The sequence below is a fragment of the Mauremys mutica genome, chromosome 1, assembly GCF_020497125.1.
Source record: "Mauremys mutica isolate MM-2020 ecotype Southern chromosome 1, ASM2049712v1, whole genome shotgun sequence".
NCBI lineage: Eukaryota > Metazoa > Chordata > Testudines > Geoemydidae > Mauremys > Mauremys mutica.
In genome coordinates this window covers 250,524,402-250,545,476 of record NC_059072.1, presented here as the reverse complement: position 1 = coordinate 250,545,476, position 21,075 = coordinate 250,524,402, and the positions used below count along the sequence as shown (strand labels likewise).

The following is a 21,075-nucleotide window of genomic DNA, read 5'->3' as shown; positions in this document are numbered from 1 at the left end:
AGGCTACCCTAAAGTATCCCCAAATACATTGGCATGGCTCCACCTTTACTAAGCAGCCTTTAAGTATGTTTTTGTCCATAGAGTGGTTACTTAAAACAATTTCAGTGTGCTGATTTTGCTTTTAAAAAAATTCAAAGCTGCCTTAAACTTTTTTATTAATTTAAAAAGTTCAAAGCCAAAGTTAGAAATATGTGTCCCTGTTTAAGTCCCATTAATATGTTGATTGGCCTGCCATCTGTGTGGACTGCTATTTTGAGGAGAGAGGCGTCTGTCTGATGAAAACAGTGACTGACAGAATTACATTTTCTGTTGTGGAGCACTGGAAATCTGTTTCAGTTCTGTGTTTACAAAACTTAACTTAATTGTTTTGTTTTTAACAAAGATAATTTAACCAAAAATATTTATAATTGTAGAACATGGCTCTCATCTAGTGAAAAATTCCAGTGCTTTCTAACAGGAATTCTTATTCTTTGTCTTTGTATAGGAAATATTTAAGACACACAGAGTGTATGCTTTGGAAAATGGCTGAGTGAAAATGACACCTTCCTACTCAACTGATGTGGTTTTTGTCTGTATTTAGAGTCAGCTATGATTGCTCCATTGACAAAAATAAGTGTTTACTCCCAATAGCCACTTTAGAGTCAACTCAGATGAAAGAGTGAGCAGGATTCTACCGTTTGTTGTTCCACAGAACTGTTTACCATGTTCCAGTCAGTTAAACTTTTGTATCACCCCACTAACTGCACTGGAATTTCACAGGTTCAGCTGAAGGCATTATTTGGTCCATAGAATCTTTACTACAGGTGAAAAATGAAGAACCTATCTTAACTCTCTGATCCTAGACTGAGTTTGGAAATTCAGCAGTTGGAAAAAATATATTTTATTTGTACACTTGATACGGAGTCGAGACAATAAATATGGACCCTCACAAGCCATTTTAGCCACGTTTCCTGGTAGAATTGCACTACAAAAATACTTTTGGGGGAGGTGATTTATCGCGTGATGAGTGACTAGATTATTTTTTTATATTGCATTGACTTTTTAATATAATATTGAATCTGCTATGTTGATCGAGACTGCTAATTTTGGACCTGATTTAAAGGCCATTAGAGTTAATGGAAAGACTCCAGTTGACTTCAGTAAGCATTGGATCAGGCCATGGTGGTCATTTGCTCTGTGTTTGTGTATCTCTAGAGAACACATTCTGAAGTAGTAAACTTTTTAAAGGAAATTAAAAAAAAATTAAGAACATATTGAAAATGGTGCTTAGTTCATGACTCTTTTTCCCCAACAGGTCTATCCAAGACAACGGGGATCAGAAAGTTGAAAGTAAAATAGAAGAGGTTAGTTTATTAGGTGGTTAATATCCTCTTTATTTCTGCTTTTTTAAAATTAATTTTCTTTCTAACTAAAATATTTTACTTTATTATTCTCCCACTAATGTAATCCTCAGCATTTGGTTTCATGTCTATACTATTCTTCATTAGAGTGTACCCAAACAGCTTCTACCACTAATCAATGGCTTCCCTCTGTTTTCCCTAAACCTCCATCAGAAGATCATAATTCCAAAGATCCAATCCTGTTTGCCACAGTGTCTTCCTAACTATCCCAGTCCTGCTGGGAATTGAGCCTTTGTTACCAAGTTTAGGACTGCTGTACTAACTCCTTTCTCTGTCACCCCTCCAAAAAGTTAAGTGTATTTAACTTTTAACATGCATTTACTATTTTAAAATTTCCACATATGTGCATTGCTTTGTTCTTAACTCTTATGCAGATTAACCAGTTATATTTCATCGTCGAAATACTATGCTGATGACCGCAACAGAAAAACCTAAAAGATTTGTACTAGGTTTCCAGTTCATAATTCCGAAAAATGAAAGTTTAGTAGCATATATAGACACTGTTCTATGACTGACTGACTATTCATTTTTAGGTGAGGCAATTAACAGTGTGTTTGATTTACCAGATTTCTTATATCTCAAGTGAACTGTATACCCACTGTTACTTTGGAGATGATTTGAAGCCTATTAAATTCACTTGAAGTCTTTTCATTGACTTCAGTAGGCATTGGAACAGGCTCTTAATTAATGTCTTACATGTGTCTTTTTTTCATTTTGGGTACAACTGCAATAGGTTTTTTTGGATTTGGAAATGCTGTTTTTAACTCTCTTTTTTTTTTTTAAGTAAGATTTACAAATCTGTGAATACCCAATATGCAAAAGATACTGTAAAATTCCTGAGAAATAAAAATTCTCTGGAGCTTGCTGGAAGTACCTAGCCCCTAATTATGCTGCCTTTATTCACATTGTGTAACACCTTTCTCAATTGGAATCAATGGGATTCTTGTTAAAGTACTACTCAGCATGAGTTACCTAATTAATAAGCCTAAATTATAGGACATAGGGGGGAATAACACAATACACAGTTCATTTCCATTCCTGGAGGCTTTCAGTTGTCAAAATCGAACCTGTCAGTATTTTTTAAAGTAAGTAAATCCACAGCTTGTTAAAGGGCACTGGGGTGCTAGTGATACTATTTCAGGTGATCCTAAAGAAATGTCAACTTATATTTGCCCCAAATTTAAATTTTGTAAAAAGCATTTATAAAACCTAAAACCAAAAGTAGTATGTTCAGGCTTCATCTTCCTTGTTTAAAACTCAAGCCTTCATTACATGATAAAGAATCTGGAAGTGAAACTAATTTTTATTTATTTATCACTGTCCAAGTTCAGAGAAATGCAGAGAGTTAAAAAAAAGACCGTAGATATTAGTAGGTAAACTGCATTTTTAAATTTCTTTCTCTTTAATAATCCAGGGTGGTTGTAACAACCCAGTTGAAGAAATGTGTTTAGAACCTGATTATTTTTTAATGTGTCATTGTCTCTTCAAAACTGAAGCCCTGGCAACTTTTAGTCTTTAAAGGCAATTTTCACAAGAACTAACAGGGTTAGTCTTGGTGTGATGGCTATAGTCTAGTATGTATAATTATATTCTGGCTGCCTAAACTTCCCCAACAATTTAAGTTGAATATTTCATGTGTTGTCCTAAACTGTTGTTTACTGTTGCTACATACTTTTTAAACAGCTACTCTGCATGTGCTGCATGTCAGTGGTAGGTGAAGTAATTTCCTGTATTTATAGCAGATTCTTCCTTTTTTTGTAATATGCTTTGGGATCCATTGGCACAAAAGACTCTCTATAAATGTAAGTTGTTCTGATCTTGGTGTCTTAAATGAATTTATTTAGATGAGATGTAAGATTGCCACCCCTATTTTTACTCGTATAATAGTCTGAGTAGGCATTGTTTTTCTTTGTCTGAGATGTAAATTCTTGCAACTTCCTTTAAAGAATTACTTTTATTCCTACTTTAGGCTGTTGCACCGTTAAGAGAGAAAATCAGAGACCTGGAAAAAAGGTATGTCTGTTCTTGTGGGGTTGGGGTTCAGTTAGCAGAGCTATGTTTGTTTTGTCCTGAATGAGTCTCAAGGTCTTCAGTAGACTCATGTGAATATTATGTGCTCAGTAATGTTGTACGTCTCCTGTTTGTTAGTAAGCACTGAGGCCTGATCAGTACTACACAGGTAGGTTGACATAAGGCAGGTTATGTCGACCTAAATTCGGTCAGTGTGCACGCTGCAGCCTTTCTCCCGCTGATGTAAGTGCCCTACTGCACGAACATAATAATTCCTCCTCCAGAAGAGGCGTAGCGCTTATGTAGCTGTAGTTAGGGCGACATGGTGTCCGTGTAGACACTGCAGCTGTATAACTGTGTGCACTGGGAGTGGTCTCTTTGAAGTTAATGGGACTACTCACTGTTTGTGAAGTTAAGCTCTTACATAGGGATTTTCAGGACTAAGGCCTATAACAGTACACTTCGGCAGCACTCTGAGCACACATTAACAGCCTGTATGAGATGCCCTAAGGTGACGGTGTGTTTTTTGCCTTAAACAATTAAAAAACAAAACAAAAATAAAACCTGTTGTTCAGATCTCTGCTGTTAACTCAAGAAGGGTTCAGTTAAGTAAAAAATATGAAGAACTAAAAGATGAATTACTCACTCTGGATTTAGGAAGGTTTTCAGCATTTGTCAATTTGGATGAACCGCTGTTCTCAGGGCTATTAGCTCTGTCCCCCTCCCATATTTTGAACCCATGCCATATCCCACAGGCTGTACAGTGTCAGTAAGCATGTGAGGCTATCACTGCGCCTCTCCCATGCATAAAGAGTGAAACTGTTCTGCTCCTGGGATTGAGCATACACAATGCCTGCACAGTTTCTAGGATGCTGCACGCTTTGTCTTGGGTGCAAACGATACTGTGCTCAAATACAGATGTCAGGTTTTATTTTACAGCTGACTTCCAGATTTACTGACCTGCCACTTACAATTTTTGTTGAGAATATGTGGCCCTCATTTACTAAATCCTAATCGCACTGATTTGACAGATCAAACAGGGTGACCTTATTGGCAACATGCAGACACTGACTACACGTGGCCACCAGTAGGTACTGTACCTGCTACTGCTATTTTTATTAAACTGTAGTCATGAATGAATGGCTTAAAAAAAAGTCCTATACATTCTCTCTTGTCTTCAACTGATTGTTATGAAACTAAGTACAGTAGAACCCTGTTTATCTGAGCCTTCATTATCTGGCTGTCTGTATTAACCAAACCACCAGTGCATAAAGGAATATGAGTAATTGACGCTTCAGCCCCGGATGGCGCGACTTGGGCTGTCAGCCTGGGGCTGAAGCGCTTTACCCATTCTCCTAATTATCCAAATTTCTCATTATCTGATCCAGTCTCAGTCCCAGTGAGATTGGATAAACGGGGTTCCACTGTATTTGTTTCATTTTTAACAATAGCAGAAGTGTTTCTTAGTGGGTTTACCTGACTTGAGCTGCTGTCTGTTCTGTCCTTCGTGGATGGCCTGTGTGACGTGATGGCTTGATCACTATTAATTTTTGAGTAATGTTACATTTTGGTGCAATATGTCAGACTGAGATCTATTTCTTTTTGCATCAGAGCCAGTAGGTTATTTAGCCTTTGGTGAGGATGCGCTTGAATGAGTTTGCATTTGGAGTATGTGTGCATTATATTGTTAATGGGTTATATTTCAGATGTCATTGTGTGCCTGCCATTGAGGGGAAAAATATGTACATGTACCCCTCTCCGTACACCCGATTTTGGCATTTTGAAATCACAAGAGATGAGCCCGACTCTCCACTCTTGTGTCTGTGTAGTTATTTACACTCTCGCAAAGCGAGTGTAAAATGCTATCCACTGGTGAATTTTGACCATGTAGCATTTCACACTCACTTTGCAAGGACGTAGAGAGCCACACAAGGGCCCTCTGAGTCTGTAGTTGTTAGAGGAGTGAGGCCGATGAATAGTGAGCTTTTAAGCTAATTCTTCGCTTCGTTTTATGGGTGTTGTGTTGTGTGAAAAGTGCTTATCTTGTACAATCCAAAGGCATCCCATCCTCATGGTTCTGGGGAGGAGGAAATGAAGGCATTCTTTAATACTTAGCCCCTGAGAGTTCATATCAGTAACTTAAAGCATTATCAGAGTGGCATAGTGATCAGAAACAATCACTAGAAATCAGGAAAATCAGAGTTAAACCTAAAGAGAGCCAATTAATTCAAAGCATGAAAATGTCCAGTTAAAGGATCCAAACAACCAGAACTGTCCTGGTTCCCTGTACTGGTGACCTGAGGACAAACATATGGAGACATCCTTGTGGTCAGGGAAGGAATGGATTCCATTATTTTCCCTACCTCATCCCCCTGTTTGGATCAAAGAGGTTTTGTTACCATTGGAGAACACCTTGATGGTGAGGTATTTGTGTGTGGAGAGTCTGCAGCCAACCTCCAGGCATGGGAACGTTTGAGGGTTCTGCTGCTGCCTGGTTTCCACACACAGGAAGCTGAAGATAGTATCACATGCACTCTGAGGGTGAAGGGTTGAAGATGCCATTCAAGTACACAGCATCTGTGCTCATAAGCGTCAACTTTCCCCGGCGCTGGTGGGTGCTCCTGTCCCCCCGCCCCGACTCCACCCTTTCCCTGCCCTGCCCCCATTCCAACCCCTTCCCCAAAGTCCCCGCCCCAACTCTGCCCCCTCCCTGCCCCTATTGGACCCTTACCCCAAATCCCCGCCCCAGCCCCACCTCTTCCCCGAGCGCTGGGAGCTAGGGGGAAAAGGCGGGCACGCGGCACACTCAGGGGAGGAGACAGAGGTGAGCTGGGATGGGGGAGGCAGGGAGCTGCTGGTAAACTAAGCACCAACCAATTTTTCCCCGTGGGTGCTCCAGCCCTGGAGCACCCATGGAGTCGGCGCCTATGTCTGTGCTCTGCCTCTTGGAGATCCCCATTGAGACAGGGTTGTGGATGAGAGGTAGTTGAGGCATGGTGCTTCAGACCCCAGGGCATGGTGTCAATCCAGTGGCATTCTGTTCGTTTACGGATGAAAAAGTAATCTGTCAAGGAGAATTCTTGGCATATATGCAGTTCCGTTCGCTCCACTGACTCATCTCATCCACAAGTTGCAGCATGCAAACTAACTGGAGAGGAAGGGTGAAGAATATTTGAGTTATCTTTTATGACATTTATTTAAGAATTACCTGAGCTACTGAAATATTGGCAAGATTAAACTGCTTCTTAACTGAAACTCAACACAACCTTACTTGTTGCTCCCATAATACAGTACACAAACAGGTGAAAAAAACCATTGAGGGGTGATAGCTCAGTGTCCGTAATTCTTTATGCTCTTGAGCATCACTTGTAAGCTTACTATTTTCAGGCCTAGTAGTTTTGCAGAAAATGAGAATCCCTGGCAAATGTGTTTTTATTTTAGTTCTCACACCCCCATCCCAGGAACCTTTTGTGTTTATGGATGAAGAGTGCAAAAAATGGTATGTGAAATGGCAACAAAGCAGTGGTAGTCTTCTGAGTCATCGCTGGGAAAACATCCTTAACTCTTGCATTATGTCACTCTGTGAAAGCTATCCTAATTTAAAAACAAAATTTCCTTGACTTTCTGGTTTTAAATTTTACATACATGAAATGTAAAGGAAAAGTAGATACACAAAGGAAAAGTTATCTGTCACCTAAATAAATCTTAATTTAGTTTTTCTTCTTTCTGTTTTGAAATGTTCTGTAGTTTCACCCAGAAGTATCCACCAGTGAAATTTCTATCAGAAAAGGACCGTAAAAGAATTTTGGTAAGTCAGTATTTCATCAGGGCTCATGCTCTGGAAATAAGAGGGATTGGTTTAGAATTGTGTAAAACTTAATTAGGGTCACCGGATTAATTAAAAGAAAGACTTTTATAATTTTATTGTGCAGCTTGATACGTGCTACATAGGTTCAGGAGCAACTACTCTAATTCCTTTCACCCTGTGATGGTGAGGTGCTCAGTCACAGCATGTGGATGACAGGCTTGGGCTCTGGATTGGCGGTGTGACTCGTTAATTGGGTTTCTGCTGTCAGCCTACTATATCTTGGAACTACATAGCTTGGCTCTAAGGTGTATTTTTTCAGAAGGGTCTTTGTCCATGTTCCCAGCTGGTGGAAATTTTCTGACATTGGGATTCTTCTGAAGAGGGGCAGTGGTTTAGAAAGTGCAAAGTATTGGAAAAACCTGTCCAACCGAGGCTTGGCGAGAGAACCTAACGTGGGGCCAGATTCCTTGATGCCCTGTGGTCCCTTTTGCACAGTCATAGAACAGACATGAGACAGACAAACATAAAGATAGAGGAATACGCCAGGCTCAGGGAACCTGTGTGTGCTAGGAGATCCTAGAGAGTGTAGAAAGCATTCCAGGGTGCACCACAGAAAGAAGAGGGCATGCTGTGACAGGGCGTTCTGATGCTCCGGGGAATCTGTCCTGCTGCAGTGGCCCATAGATGCCACTGAAACAGGGAGGAGGTGAGCTCTGTCTTTAGGTTCTTTGGTTCCCTGTGCTGACCCTTGCTGTGGTGCAGGGATGAATTTGACTGTGGATTCTAAGAAGGTACAGAACAAACAGATTCCATATCATGGGCAAATACATGGTCCAAGTTTTTGCCGCTCTGGTAGGGAATGGGGAGTAGTACAGATCCCTATTTAGTGCTCTTATGCTTAACTTGTCTAATGTTTGCTTTGATCTCAACTCCTTGCCATTTAGAAAATTCAGTGGAATGAAAACAAAAGGCTTGTTTTCTCTATTAAAAATGAAGTTCCCAGAGCATGGGTAACGGCTTACATATGAACAAAAATTCTTCTGTATTCTCTTTTCAGTATATGCAAAGTTTAATAAAGTTTAGTTAAGAAAAGCCTGTGCAAAGAAAAAGGCCAATGATCTGAAACCAATACCTTTTGACAGTTGTCTATCTGAAGTTGAGAAAGGTTTCAGGGCTGTATTATCAAAGCCTGCTCTAAAGCTCCGTGACGGTAAATGGAATGGCTACAGTTGACTTTAATCAGCTTTGAATCAGGCCAATAGAGACTGACTTGACTTTGGACAGAATGGCCAAGGCCTGCAGTACTTGTCTTTAGATCTTTGTAATCAAGTCTGCTAATAAGAGTGCATTGCTGATACTGCAGCCTCATTGCAAACATCTCTTCCAACCGTTGTCAGTATTATATTGCAAGCCCTGCATACTCTGCATGAAACTAGATTTCAGCTTTGCATCAAGATCCTTGGATTCTGGTGCATTACGCAGGAAATTCTGTGGCTGCATTTTCAGTTCTCAAGTGTTTGGACAATGCATAGCTGCACTGTGGAAATTGTCAATGACTAAGATGTAGACATTGGAGGTCACTTGAGACTTTTGGCCCCTGCAGAAAGCACTAGAGGCAGTTTGAAATTGTGGATAGCACCCTACCAGGGTGGTTCTGCTAAATAATCAGTAGTGTAATAGCTAACAACAATAGTCAAAATTTCATCTTCAAGTTTGAGTCTGTGCCCTGTAGACATGGAAGGGGGAAGTTAGCAGCTCTCAGAGTTGTTGTTTCAGGTGACTACAAACTCAGATATCAGTGCACCAGTTTATGCATGGTTTGCAACTTCACAATAGCAAGGGTTAGAAATATAACTTTTACTTTCAAGCAAAATTTTAATTTCTAGAGAATAGTTCTTTGGCAAGGTCCACAGCACATTCTGAGGTTGCAGAATACATTATACGCATTATATGTATGATAAATCTTCACGGTATATAAGCGGCACGCATTAAAACCAGTAACATTTAAAAAAAAAAATGCACAGGGCCTGATACTGTCTGGTCCTCTTGGCAAATTGTCTGGTCATGGCATAACTCTCATTCGCTGGAGTGGGATTGGGCTCAGAGTCTTAGAAAGTAAGCAGTCCTGTAGTATGTTTGTCACTTATAGGTGTGACTGGTAATGCTACTTATTAAGGTTTCCCAACAGTTCCTGTTGGAAGATCCTGTTTTCAGTTACTTATAACTTTAGCCCAAATGGTTAAAATTTGGCAAACTTTTCCATGCTTTCTGAGTGAGGCTGAATTTTTTTTTTCTTTAGAAAATTTTCACCAAAATGGTTGCCTTTTCTGAGAACAAAGCTAGAAAAAAAGTTTTAAAAAATTCTGGCAACCTTTCATTTGAGAAGTTATAACATAGCTTTGTAATAGGGACTGAAATTTGGCCTCTGTGTCAGGGATGTGCCCACTAGACCACAATCCCTGCTAGAGCCTGGAATGGCACACGAGGTCCTGAGTATCACCATTCCTCTGATGTCAGCAAATATCTGTGGAACCCACTGGCAAAGTGTGTCTCCTCCCCTGATGGTTCTGGTTCACATAGAGGATAACAGCCTACTACTATATCAGATACTCCATTAGCTCAAGTGGCTGAGAGCTGTGCAGTGGATCTCCAGGTTTCAACCCTATTGATGAAACTGTCTGTGATACCATAGGATGGAATTTGTTTTTCCATTTTGTTTTTTGAAAAACGTAAGAAACTGAACGCAGAAATCTACTTTAAAAGAACATTAAGGTTGCAAAGTCAAGCACTCAAAAATTAGAAAATGCCAGAATTAAGGTTGCCTGTACAAACAGTTTTGCCCCCTGGGACATATGCATTATGATGCAGGCCTTAATTACATGACCACATACTATTTTTTTCCTCAGGGCCTCTTCCTTATTCAGTGTACAGACTGGACACACACAATTAGTGGATACTTTTGACCTTAATCTCTGTGCCTTGGTTTCCCATCTGCAAAATGGGGATAATACCAGTGTCTTATCTCATGGAGGTGCTGTGAAAATTAATTCATTAATTCACTTCTTTGAAGTGAAAATTGTTGATCAGGAATGTTTGTGCAGCACTCAGATACTATACTGATGAGCACCTTAGAATTATTACTTTCTTCACAGGCTTTTCTGTCTTCAGGACGGAGTTTGAAAAGTCTGTAGTAAATAAGGCATGGAGCCTCACATTGAGGAGAAACAATATGTTGAATAGCTGATCATTAAGTGAGCACTCTCCATTCTCTGCACTGAATGAGACGGGGTCTTTTGGAAAAAAAAAATTAGATTGTCTCATAATCCATTTGCACAGTGGGGCTGACACAAGACTGCACAGGCATTTCCCAATTTGTGGGATTTTGCAACCTTCATTTTAATGTAGTTTTTGTGTGTGTTGCTGTGTCGAGGCAGTTCAAGCTGTTGTGTATGGGCTTTTTAGATGCTATCTTCAAACGATGGATAACAGAATAACTAAGATGTTGGATGTTTGGTTCAATTCTGAATTAAAGTAGGCAGAATAGTGCCTTTCTCTCACCTGTAGGAGAAATAGCTGAATAGCTTGATTGCACATGGCAGAAGAAATCACTGAAAGGGAAAGCCAAGTGAAAAATCTGAGCTCTGCAGTCAGTTTTGAGCAGTTATGGGAGTGAATTCCATAAAGTAAGTCCAGCACCTTTGAAAGTTGGGTCTTCTGTGCTCACCAGGCTCTCCATTGTCTGACAGTTTCATTGTGTTGGCATAATGTAGCTGTCAAGAAGGGTCATGGTCCCAGAGGAAGAAATGCTCTTTCAGGCAGCTGAGGTCAGTGTAGGGATTGCTTTGGGTATTAGAGTGCAAATCTTAAACTAGGCATTGAATTCAGTGGGGAGCAAGTGCAGAAAGAAAAGCAAGAAGGTGAGGTGTTCACAGTGACCTGTGAGCCAAGCACGTGGGTTGCTGTATATACCACCTGTACTCTGGAGTCTGCTCATGTTCCCAGTTTGATTCCAGATGCAATTCAAGGTGTGTTTAAACCTAAGAAGTTCTTTATGGTTTGGATCCTGGGTGCCTTAGAGACAGCCTTTCTGCTCGTACTCTTGGTCAGCCGTTGAGCTTACTCAAGCTGACAGCTCCAAGATGTGTCCATTTTGGACTTCAGATTTATTCTCAGTGGAGGGTTTTTCACTGAGTTCATTTCCACTACCACACTGGTCCAACAGAGCCCAAGCCTTGTAAACTCTGTGCCTTGCTGCTAGGCCTGTCTGTTTACCCTGCTTTTTCCGAGAAAATGGGTAGGTAGCAGGCTTCTTTCTTGGAAATTTTCTTAATATGGTTGATGTCAATTTAGGCTCAGCTCTCTAAGTCTTATGTGATGTACCTATAAAATTATAAAATGAAAAAATAATGTAATTTTGACATGGGATATTAGCTGTCCTGAATCTGACTGAAAGCACCAGCTATGACTGCAATGAGAAGGAAATGGACCCCCATGGCAAATACACAAACATCTGAGTATTCCAGATAGAGATGAATTATACGCTGTTTTTAATGCATTTTAGTAAATGTTGAAGTCATCAGCCGTTTTATAATACTATTAAAGTAAGTGTATTCTGTCCAGATGGTGCTAGTGTATCCTCCCCGAGCACTAGGTATTGGGTCTGCAGCTTTGAAGTGACAATTGTTGATCTGCAATATAATGAATTCGGGGTCTGTTGTGATTTGTAAGCAGCTGTGTTTTGAAATGAAGTGTGTCCACCCTGTCTTTCTGAACTGCTGTGATTGCTGGATGATTATGTATAGACAACTTGGGTGCTTAAATCATCCTTTCTTTCCTTTTGATGTAGCCTGAAGTGAATGAAAATGACGTTAAATAAATTCAACAATTGTTTACTTTTGTGGGGAAATTCAACTCCTTTTCCAAATAATTTTTCATCTAATCTTTACAGAAGCCATAAATTAATCAAGATAATCTAGATTTATCATAAAATCCCTTGGTAACGTTTCAAGATGACTGCAAAGTTTAAAAAAAACAAAAACAAAAATTGGGTTTGTGCCATATTTTGCTTGCGTACAATGTTAAGAGAGCCTAAACACCTGCCTGTTTTTTTCAAAATTTTGTTTTCTCACTGTACCTAAGAAATATCAGGAATTTTGAGTCCAGTCTTCTCTGGATCCTTGCATAGAAGTGGTACCAGGGGTTTCTTGCACCTTAGTCAAAGGTGGTGAGTTGTGGAGTCTTCCACAGAAACAGATTTTTGTCCCACACAGTGCGGAGAGGCAAGTCACCTGGAATGTGGTTTTACTAGACTTTATCCTTCTTTTGTTGTTCATTCTACCTGGTGGAGGGCTGCTGTTGGTCCCAGTACCATTGCTGGGACCCCACTGCACTCTCCTTGCTGTACTAGACTTGAGAAGCCATAACCCCATGCCCCACCTTCTTGCACAGATAACTTTATCTAATCTGCTTTCAGTCCCAGTTTATCTGGGAACTGGGTCCCTTACTGAATGATTATCTGCACTGGGCGCCTTGCCCCCAGTATATGCCAGCAACAAAAGAAAAAAGAAATGTAAATAATATAACTAAAAATTCCTCCTCAATTGTTCAGATTTCACTGTTTTTTTTTAATTTATCGTGCCATCATCATATCAGTAATCCTGAATTTCTAATTTGAAGTAAAACAAGGGTGAGAGGATGGGAGGGGAACTTTCAGGCCTTTTATGGAAGAAAATAGGATAGAAACAATTTTTCCTCTGTAGGTCACCTGTCCGGTAAATAACACAGGCAAACAAAATTATTTTCCTGACTATTTATTTATTTATTTTAAAGTTTGCATGAGTCTTTTTTTAATTCAGTGTTTCGGGAAAATTGAATATTTTGGCTTTTATTAAAAGAAGTAAAAGGCTTTCACTAATATGTATGATCCTACTGATGACATTTTATTGAATTGTCACATTATTCAGTAGTTTGATTCATTTCTTGACAATTACAGCAAATGCTTTCACTGTGTAGTTTGCAGGGCACTGGTAATCACTGAAGTGCACTGATACAGTAACTATATAGTTAGATCATCTTGTTAAATCTGATCTTGATCATAAAGTCACATAATAGTACATTTCCTATGAGATGTCATACTGGATCAGGTCAATTTATTTTGATTAATTGTCTTTGGCAGTGGCCAACTTCTGTTTCCTTCATTAAAACTGCTTGTGAAGCCTAGAGAAAATAACTGCTTCCATGGACATGTCCCTTTGGACACGTCACGCAGCATGGGACTTGTTGAAGCAGTCATACAATTACTGTGTTCAGTTATTCATTGCTCTTTAAGCGTGAGCTGAAAAAGCTAAAAATGGTCTTTTTATACTTTATGGAAAGGGTGTGAAAGTTAACTTCCAAAGTTTTTTTTTTCTTGTTTCTTTACAATAGAGCTTCAGAGCTTGTCTATCCTGTAACTCTGTGGATGACAGAAGAACTAGCTAGATTGAAATATAAGCAGAAAACTGAGCAATTCAGTGGGCAAGCGATACAAGACAGTTTGGAGCTTGTTTCTTTTTCACTTTTTCACACTTAACAGCCACGTGGAAGAAAAGAGGTCTTTAAAGATTCAACTCCTTTGAATAAGATGAGAGCACTTAGAATATTTCTTTAAGCCCGCCCCTCCCCAAAACATCCTCCATCAAAACCAGGAGAAGGCCAGGCTTAATTGTAATAATATCAGAAATGTTGTGGGGGTTTTTTTCCCCCAGTGCATGAAGGGCACAAGCTCAATTTAAAGGGGTGGAGGGGTTCAGACAGGAAGAAAAAAATTGAATCCTCTAATCTTCTCCACAATGGTCTTTGTTCAGTGTTTTCAAACCAGGTGAAGTATTTCTCTTGAAATGTTATGTGTTACCTAAATATTGGGCCTGAAATTTAAAGAAATGAATTTAAAATGGAAATGGAGTTGTCCCCCTGGTGGTAAGCAAAGTTTTGAAAGCTGCTGTTCTTCTGTCTTCATGTTTGTGGACTTTGTCTGGTGTTTCTGTAAAAAGAAAAAAAAATTCATACCCACTGTCCTAACGCAGATAACTGGAGGAGCAGGGTTTGTGGGTTCTCATCTTACTGACAAACTAATGATGGATGGCCATGAGGTTACAGTTGTGGACAACTTCTTTACGGGCAGGAAAAGAAATGTGGAACACTGGATTGGCCACGAGAACTTTGAACTGATTAATCATGATGTCGTTGAACCCCTGTACATTGAAGGTGAGTAGCCTGCTTAACCATTTATATGCTTTGATCTCTGCACTTAATCACACTTTCCCCTCAGAAGTACATTTAGAAATTGGATTTATATGCAATTTTGTGGCTTGATCTAGGTAGGTGTGGTCCACCCTGCTCTGTCAAGCTAGTGGTCATGACCTCTAAGGGGTCGCAGAGAAGTTCAAAGAAGTTGTCACGTTATGAATGCCCTCTTTCTTCCTGACTAGACGGGAGGGGGATCCCAAAAACATCTTTTATCATATAACATGAGAACGACCACACGGGGTCAGACCAAGGGTCCGTCTAGCCCAGTAGCCTGTCTTCCGACAGTGGCCAGTGCCAGATGCTTCAGAGGGAATGAACGAAACAGAGCAATTATTAAACTGATGTCCAGTCCCAGTTTCTGGCAGTCACAGGTTTAGGTTCACCCACAGCATGGGGTTGCATCCCTGACCATCTTGGCTAATAGCCATTGATAGATCTACCCTCTATGAACTTGCCTATTTTTTTTTTGAACCCAGTTATATTTTGTTGTACCACGACGTCATGTTATGGCAAAGGTGGAGATCCCTAGTTCCTAATCATTTCTTTGCAAGCCCCCTGTGAGGTAGGGACATGATGTCACTGTATTCCCCACCTATCCAAAAAAACCCTCTCGTTCTAAAAAGTGTAAGCAATCCTACACCTAAATTACCATACGCAGCAGAACATTGTTCTGTTTTGTAAACAAACTGATGTTTTAGTTAATTACAGGATATTGCACAAGATGTATGTGTTATTACAGACTTCCTTTGGAACAGAGAAGCATGTTGTGAAGTGATTAGAACTTTATTTTAGCCACAGTGGTGGTTTTTTTCATTCCTTTTGTGATTTGAAACTGTGCAGCTATATAATAGTTATAGATTTAAAAGAAGAATGGTAGTGGAAACCTTGTTTGCTCTACTTTTGCTGTATTTCTGATGGATGGAACTTTGCAGAAAAAAATCTTGTAAATGCATCTCCTTAGAAGTCTTGTAATGGGCTTCTGACTGTATCAAAGCATGTTATGCTGAAATAGTTCTGCAGGTGCACACTCATTCTCTGTTCTGACAATGCATCGGTTCAGTTACTGTCTGTTGTTTTACTTCAGCCTGTGCTTCCACTGAAGGATAATGGGACTAGAATCTGATTAACTGGATCTGTGTTCACTGCAGGTACTAGTAGCTTGTACCTCAGCTAGTTCACTCATGTCAGCTTTCCTTATCTCTTCCCCCAGTATTACCTTCATTTTACCTGATTATACTTGATATAGTTACAGAGGCTTAGCAATTTTGCTAATACTGTGGACAAATTACTAAACACTAATGAATGGGAATATTGAAAAGTTTCTACTAACTCCTGTGCTGCACATAGTTAAGACATCAACAAGCAGTTTCATGCGTTTTAATGTGGTATTCAGTGAGCAGTTTACCAGATCTCTTCTCTGTGTTCCAATCCTGTCAATTCAGAGGGGCAAAGTAAAGTTTTTAAGAAAAGATTCCACTTGTTTTATTTTGATATTAGTTATGACACACCTAGAATGTGTTTAGAGGATACATTAAAAATAATCCCTGAAGAGCTTACAATCAACTTCAGATGTGCCACAGTAAGTGTAAGTAATAAACGAGGTGGTGTAGTTACTGTAGTAAGGTCACCTGTTTTTGTTTGTTTGTTGTCTTGGGCACATTCCATCTCTGGATGGGACCATAAAAATTAGGATAATTTTGCATAGCATTGAGTTTTTAAGAGAGAATTTGAGTGCAGGTTTGGCGAAGAGCGGTATGGGAGGATGATCCATGCATAGGGAGCAGCCATTTATTTGCTGCCTTCCAGAAACGAGACCAATTTTAGAATGTTTAACACGATAGCTTTTCTGTGATATAGCAATTATTTAATAAGGAGACTTAATTCCTTATCTAGAAAGAAGGATATATTCTTGATTGCATGTGATTTTGAATTTCATCCCCAGATATATATCCTCCTTGTATGTTTAAATGAGTCTCAGTGGGAATTAGCTTTGCAGAAGTTTCTAGGGGAAGGCTGTGTTGAAGTCCAGCTCTTTGATTCCCAAGAGGTAACCAGTATTTTCTCATAAGTATGAAGCAACACCCAACTTTTTGGGATGCATTTGTTCTTGACTGACGCAGAGATACTAGCAGATGGCCCAAAAGCACTCATTTTGTTCTCTGTTCTGTGAACGTCTTGGCTCAGGGTTATCATTTCACACAGGAATTGCCTTCACTTTCAAATTCATTGACTATAACACCAACAGAAGACTTACAGAATTGTAAAGCTTTCATGTAAGGCTTTCTGTCTAAGTGGAAACTAAGGACAGTTACTACTTTAATTAAATTAGAACAGTATACGAGTTTTGCAAATTATTGAAACAGTCCAGAGAATGTTGTCTAAAAAGTCACAGTACTCTTACAAAACTGGGACGGCAAACCTGATTTTATGGTAATTGAGTTACCGCTTTAAAACTTTATAGCTGTTTACTCTCTTCAGAATGCTGCTGCCAAGATTCTTATATGTCTTGGTATTTAGGAAGAAAAAATGGCAATCCTGCCTGCTCTGCATGGCTAATAAAGACCCCATATATTACTTGTGAGAGGGTGAGTTAGCACCCGTGTCCTTGGGATCTGAACAAAACCATACTAATAGATCTAAATTGTATTGGAAGTGATTGAATGGAATTCCAGTGTAAACCTGTGGGGAGAAAATAACACATTTGACTTTTTCATAATTGCATTAAGATCTAATACTGTCTTTGTCAAGACCCCAGACTAATTAGTAGTGATTATATATCAGATTCCAATGTAACTATAGAAGACACTTCAACGTATTTTTTTAAATAAGCACAAATTGTGCTTATGTGATACAGCATTATTACAACGGTAGCTTTAATTTGTGGAAGAATCATGCTGAGTCACAGCCAAACTCTGTACATTGCAGGGTAGTGTCAGGAGATGACCATCATACTCTAGTTTGGATTCTTAAAAACTGGTTAGCATTTCTAAATGTTCAGGGCTGCTGCTTGCAGACTACTCCTCCTGTCACATGTGCGCACACAGGGAGGCAAATGTTTTCTCAGGTAGTTGCTGCATTTGGCTTGTCTACCTCATTGGAAGAAATGGACTGCTTTGAGGGCAGCTGTGAGAACAGCCCCATCACTCTTCCACCTTTCCTAAATAGGACTTTCGGAAGGCGTCAGATGTGCTCCTGAGCAGGATGATGTGCACACATTATCTCCCCCTCCTTTCTCTCTATATTCCATGCCCAGCAAGTACAGTCTCTCAAGCGAGATGGTTGTGGGTAAGGATGACAAAAAAGTGACTCTGAAGTATAAAACCCCCAAAGTATATTTGTGTGTGTGTATGCGTTGCACATGATGGCCATGAGGAAAACTACCATAAAGCAATAGAAACTGAAATGAATGGTGCTCTGCAATATTTAGGGACAGTATGGTGTTTAATACTAGTAAATCTTTGAGCATCCAAGGATTTCAGTGGACTTTGCAATATTTATTAAGCCCCACAGAACTCTTGTGAGGCAGATAAATATTATCCCATTACTACATCAGGGAGTTCAGCATGAATCGGCTGTCCATTAACACTTGTGAAATGTGACCCTTCTGTATATAGTCAAGGACTACCATACAAAAAGCATCCCGTGCAATCATCTTGGCTTTGAAGCTTTGGTGTATAGGAATGCAGTAGTTTACTTCTCCCTTCCCCCCTCTCCCCCCAATACCAAAAATAGGCCTGGAGAGGCTGCAAACAAAGTCTTCAGCACTTCCAAACAATGAATGGATTATACATTTTTCATGACCATAATCACAAGTGCAGAGTACTCTGTGAATGCGTTGTCATTACAGCAAGCACATAATACCATGGGAGCATGGTTGCACAGCAGGAATTTTGCTAATGGCCTCCAGCATTTCACTGTACAGTTAGGCACTTTAAGTAAAACAATACCAGTGGGTCATTGTCGAAGTTGTAATCTATCTTAGTGTGAATATTGTGTCTTGGCTGGATGTGAAATATGGTCTATTTGCAGCGTGTAATGAAAGGCAATTTCAGAATGACTCTCAAAGATGAGGAGAGACTCTTCAAAATCTAATCAAAGTGTCTTCCTGCACTACATAGCATGAAGTAGCTAAAGGAGGCAGAGTTCCTGCATGGAGAAGATCCTATGGAAGTTGGTTTTAAAACCTTAGACCCTAACTAATGAATCAGTTGTATTCCCAGAGTTATTGGAAGGCGTGCTCTGAGTTAATTACAAATCTGTACAAGTCTTTCAGTCTAGCCATTTTTCATGATTTCAGCATGGGAACATAACTCATGGCAGGTCATTTATTAATTTCACATCTATTGTCTATAGGCATATATGAAGGGTAGTTTTTTTTATTTAAATGACTTAAATTTGGCTCAAAATTAAAACAAACTTTTTAAAAATAATCAATAAGTATGTATCCCTCTCTGAATTGTACCATAGAAGTGTTTGAATGATGGCATAAGAATTTAGGTAGATGTGGCCATTGTAGCACTAAGAACCTCAAGGTGGAGAAAGCTAAGGGAAATGCCAAAAATAAACAGCATAAATAGGGTGTAGTAACAAGTACGTGGATTTTCAAATTATATATATATATAGTTAATAGCACAGGCAAATACATTTATTTGCAATGTACTTTTAAAACATTGACTCAAATGGAATTTAAACATGTTCTTAAAGTTAATAATGTTCTTAAATGCTTTGCAAGATCAAGGCTTAGGTTGACTGATCCTTTTAAATAAGGATTTTAATTTTTTAAGCTGGGTGTCTTCAATAGCTGAGAATTATCTTTTTGCAGAAGTTTGAGCTGTTAACTTCATGAATGAGAAATACTAAATAAATTAGTAGTGCATGTTTATTCCTTTCCTTAGATATTTTCCTAGAACAGGCTGTACCAAAAAAACTGACATGCCATTGAGCTGGGATAAGATCTGTGTTAAATGCTCTGGAATTTCTCAGGCCACTTTGTCAAATAGAAGAGAGTTATCAATGCTTCAGTAGTTGCATCCTTATTCAGTTTTATCCCATTGTTTTCCCCCCATCTGCCAAATAATTATTTTATTCTGCTTAATAGTTTGTAACTCATTAAGTTAAGATAGTGTTAAGGTCATTTAAAGGGAGCAGGTAGTACAATAGGACAAAAGCGGTCTTTGTTTTGTTTGTGCATTGCCTAGTGTGATGGGCTCCTAGGCACTGTCATAAACAGATAGTTAAGGGTTAATGCCTCTTTTACCTGTAAAGGGTTAAGAAGTTCACCTAGCCTAGCTGATACCTGACCAGAGGAACCAATGGGGGAACAAGATGTTTCAAAAGGAAGGAGGGAAGTTTCCTTTGTTTAGTCAGTTTCAGTTTCAGCCAGAGTGAAAAAGATCAAGGAACCAGCCTCTTATCAGAGTAGTAAGTTTTAGAAAGGAATAAATAGGTTTATGTTTATTTTCGTTTGTGACTTGTTTTGGTGCCATTAAGGGAATTATCAAATTGGATATTCTTGTGTGTATTAAGATTTCTGCCCAGGGGAACATCCTGTGTTTTCAACCTATTGTCTGTGAGATACGCTGGTATGCTGTCTCCCAGAGGGTTTATATTTTTTCTTTCTTTTACCTTTCTTTTCTTTAATTAAAAGCCTTCTTTTTAAGAACCTGATTGATTTTTCCTTGTTTTAAGATCCAAGGGGATTGGATCTGGACTCACCAGGAATTGGTGGGGGAAAGGAGGGGAGATGGTTAAATTCTCCTTGTGTTAAGATCCAAGGGGTTGGATCGGTGTTCACCAGGGACTTGGTGAGGAAGTCTCTCAAGACTATCCAAAAAAGGGAGTTAGTTTGCGAGTGGTGGCCGCGAGACCAGATCTAAGCTGGTAATTAAGCTTAGAAGTGTCCATGCAGATCTCCACATCTGTACCTTAAAGTTCAGAGTGGGGAAGGAACCTTGACAGGCTTCTAGGCACTGCTGCAGTACAAATATTTGTTAATCTCTCAGTTCTAGGAACTGTCATTCCATCTTGCTTTATATGTTACAGGTACAGTAAATTGGGTGTTTTGAGAAGTTCTTGCTCCTGGGGCACTGTGGATCAACTCTAAGGATCTTGCTGTGAAAAATGTTATGGGGATAGCCTAGTCCCTAGTGAGTTTTGGCCCATGTCAGATACAGGGCAGGTAGCAATCTTCTGCTCAGGAGAATCTAGTAGTGGAATCGTGATTGTTGCAAGCCAGGTATCAAGATGAGACCAGTGTGGATAATATAGCACTCTGTGTTCAGATGGTGCGTGACTCTAATCAGTGATGTCAGTCTAATTTTATTAAACACACACAAAAAAAATACTAAAGTAAAATTTTGCTTGTTATGGATTGGTATTAGTAGGGTTTTACCAACAGTATAAGTGATTCTGCTGAAACTTAAAAGATATGGATTTCAGTATAATTAATACTTGAATGAAAAAAAAACCGGTAGCTTGCAATTTTACCACCTCACACAGTACAAACTGCACCTGCATCCAGTCTAACCTGGGGCTTCCCCTGTCTGAGCGATGTCTGTACTAGACCAACAG

General features: G+C 39.4%; 1 protein-coding gene across 1 annotated transcript in view; it reads left to right on the top strand.

Moving 5' to 3' along the window:
- The window catches only part of UXS1 (UDP-glucuronate decarboxylase 1), an 87,533-nt gene that overhangs the window by 20,021 nt on the left and 46,437 nt on the right, over window positions 1-21,075 (top strand). Inside the window, exons 3-6 of the mRNA XM_045006683.1 lie at window positions 1,295-1,343; window positions 3,370-3,413; window positions 7,158-7,218; window positions 14,283-14,463. Of these exons, the coding sequence (XP_044862618.1) occupies window positions 1,295-1,343; window positions 3,370-3,413; window positions 7,158-7,218; window positions 14,283-14,463 (335 nt within the window). The remainder of the gene's footprint in view (window positions 1-1,294; window positions 1,344-3,369; window positions 3,414-7,157; window positions 7,219-14,282; window positions 14,464-21,075) is intronic.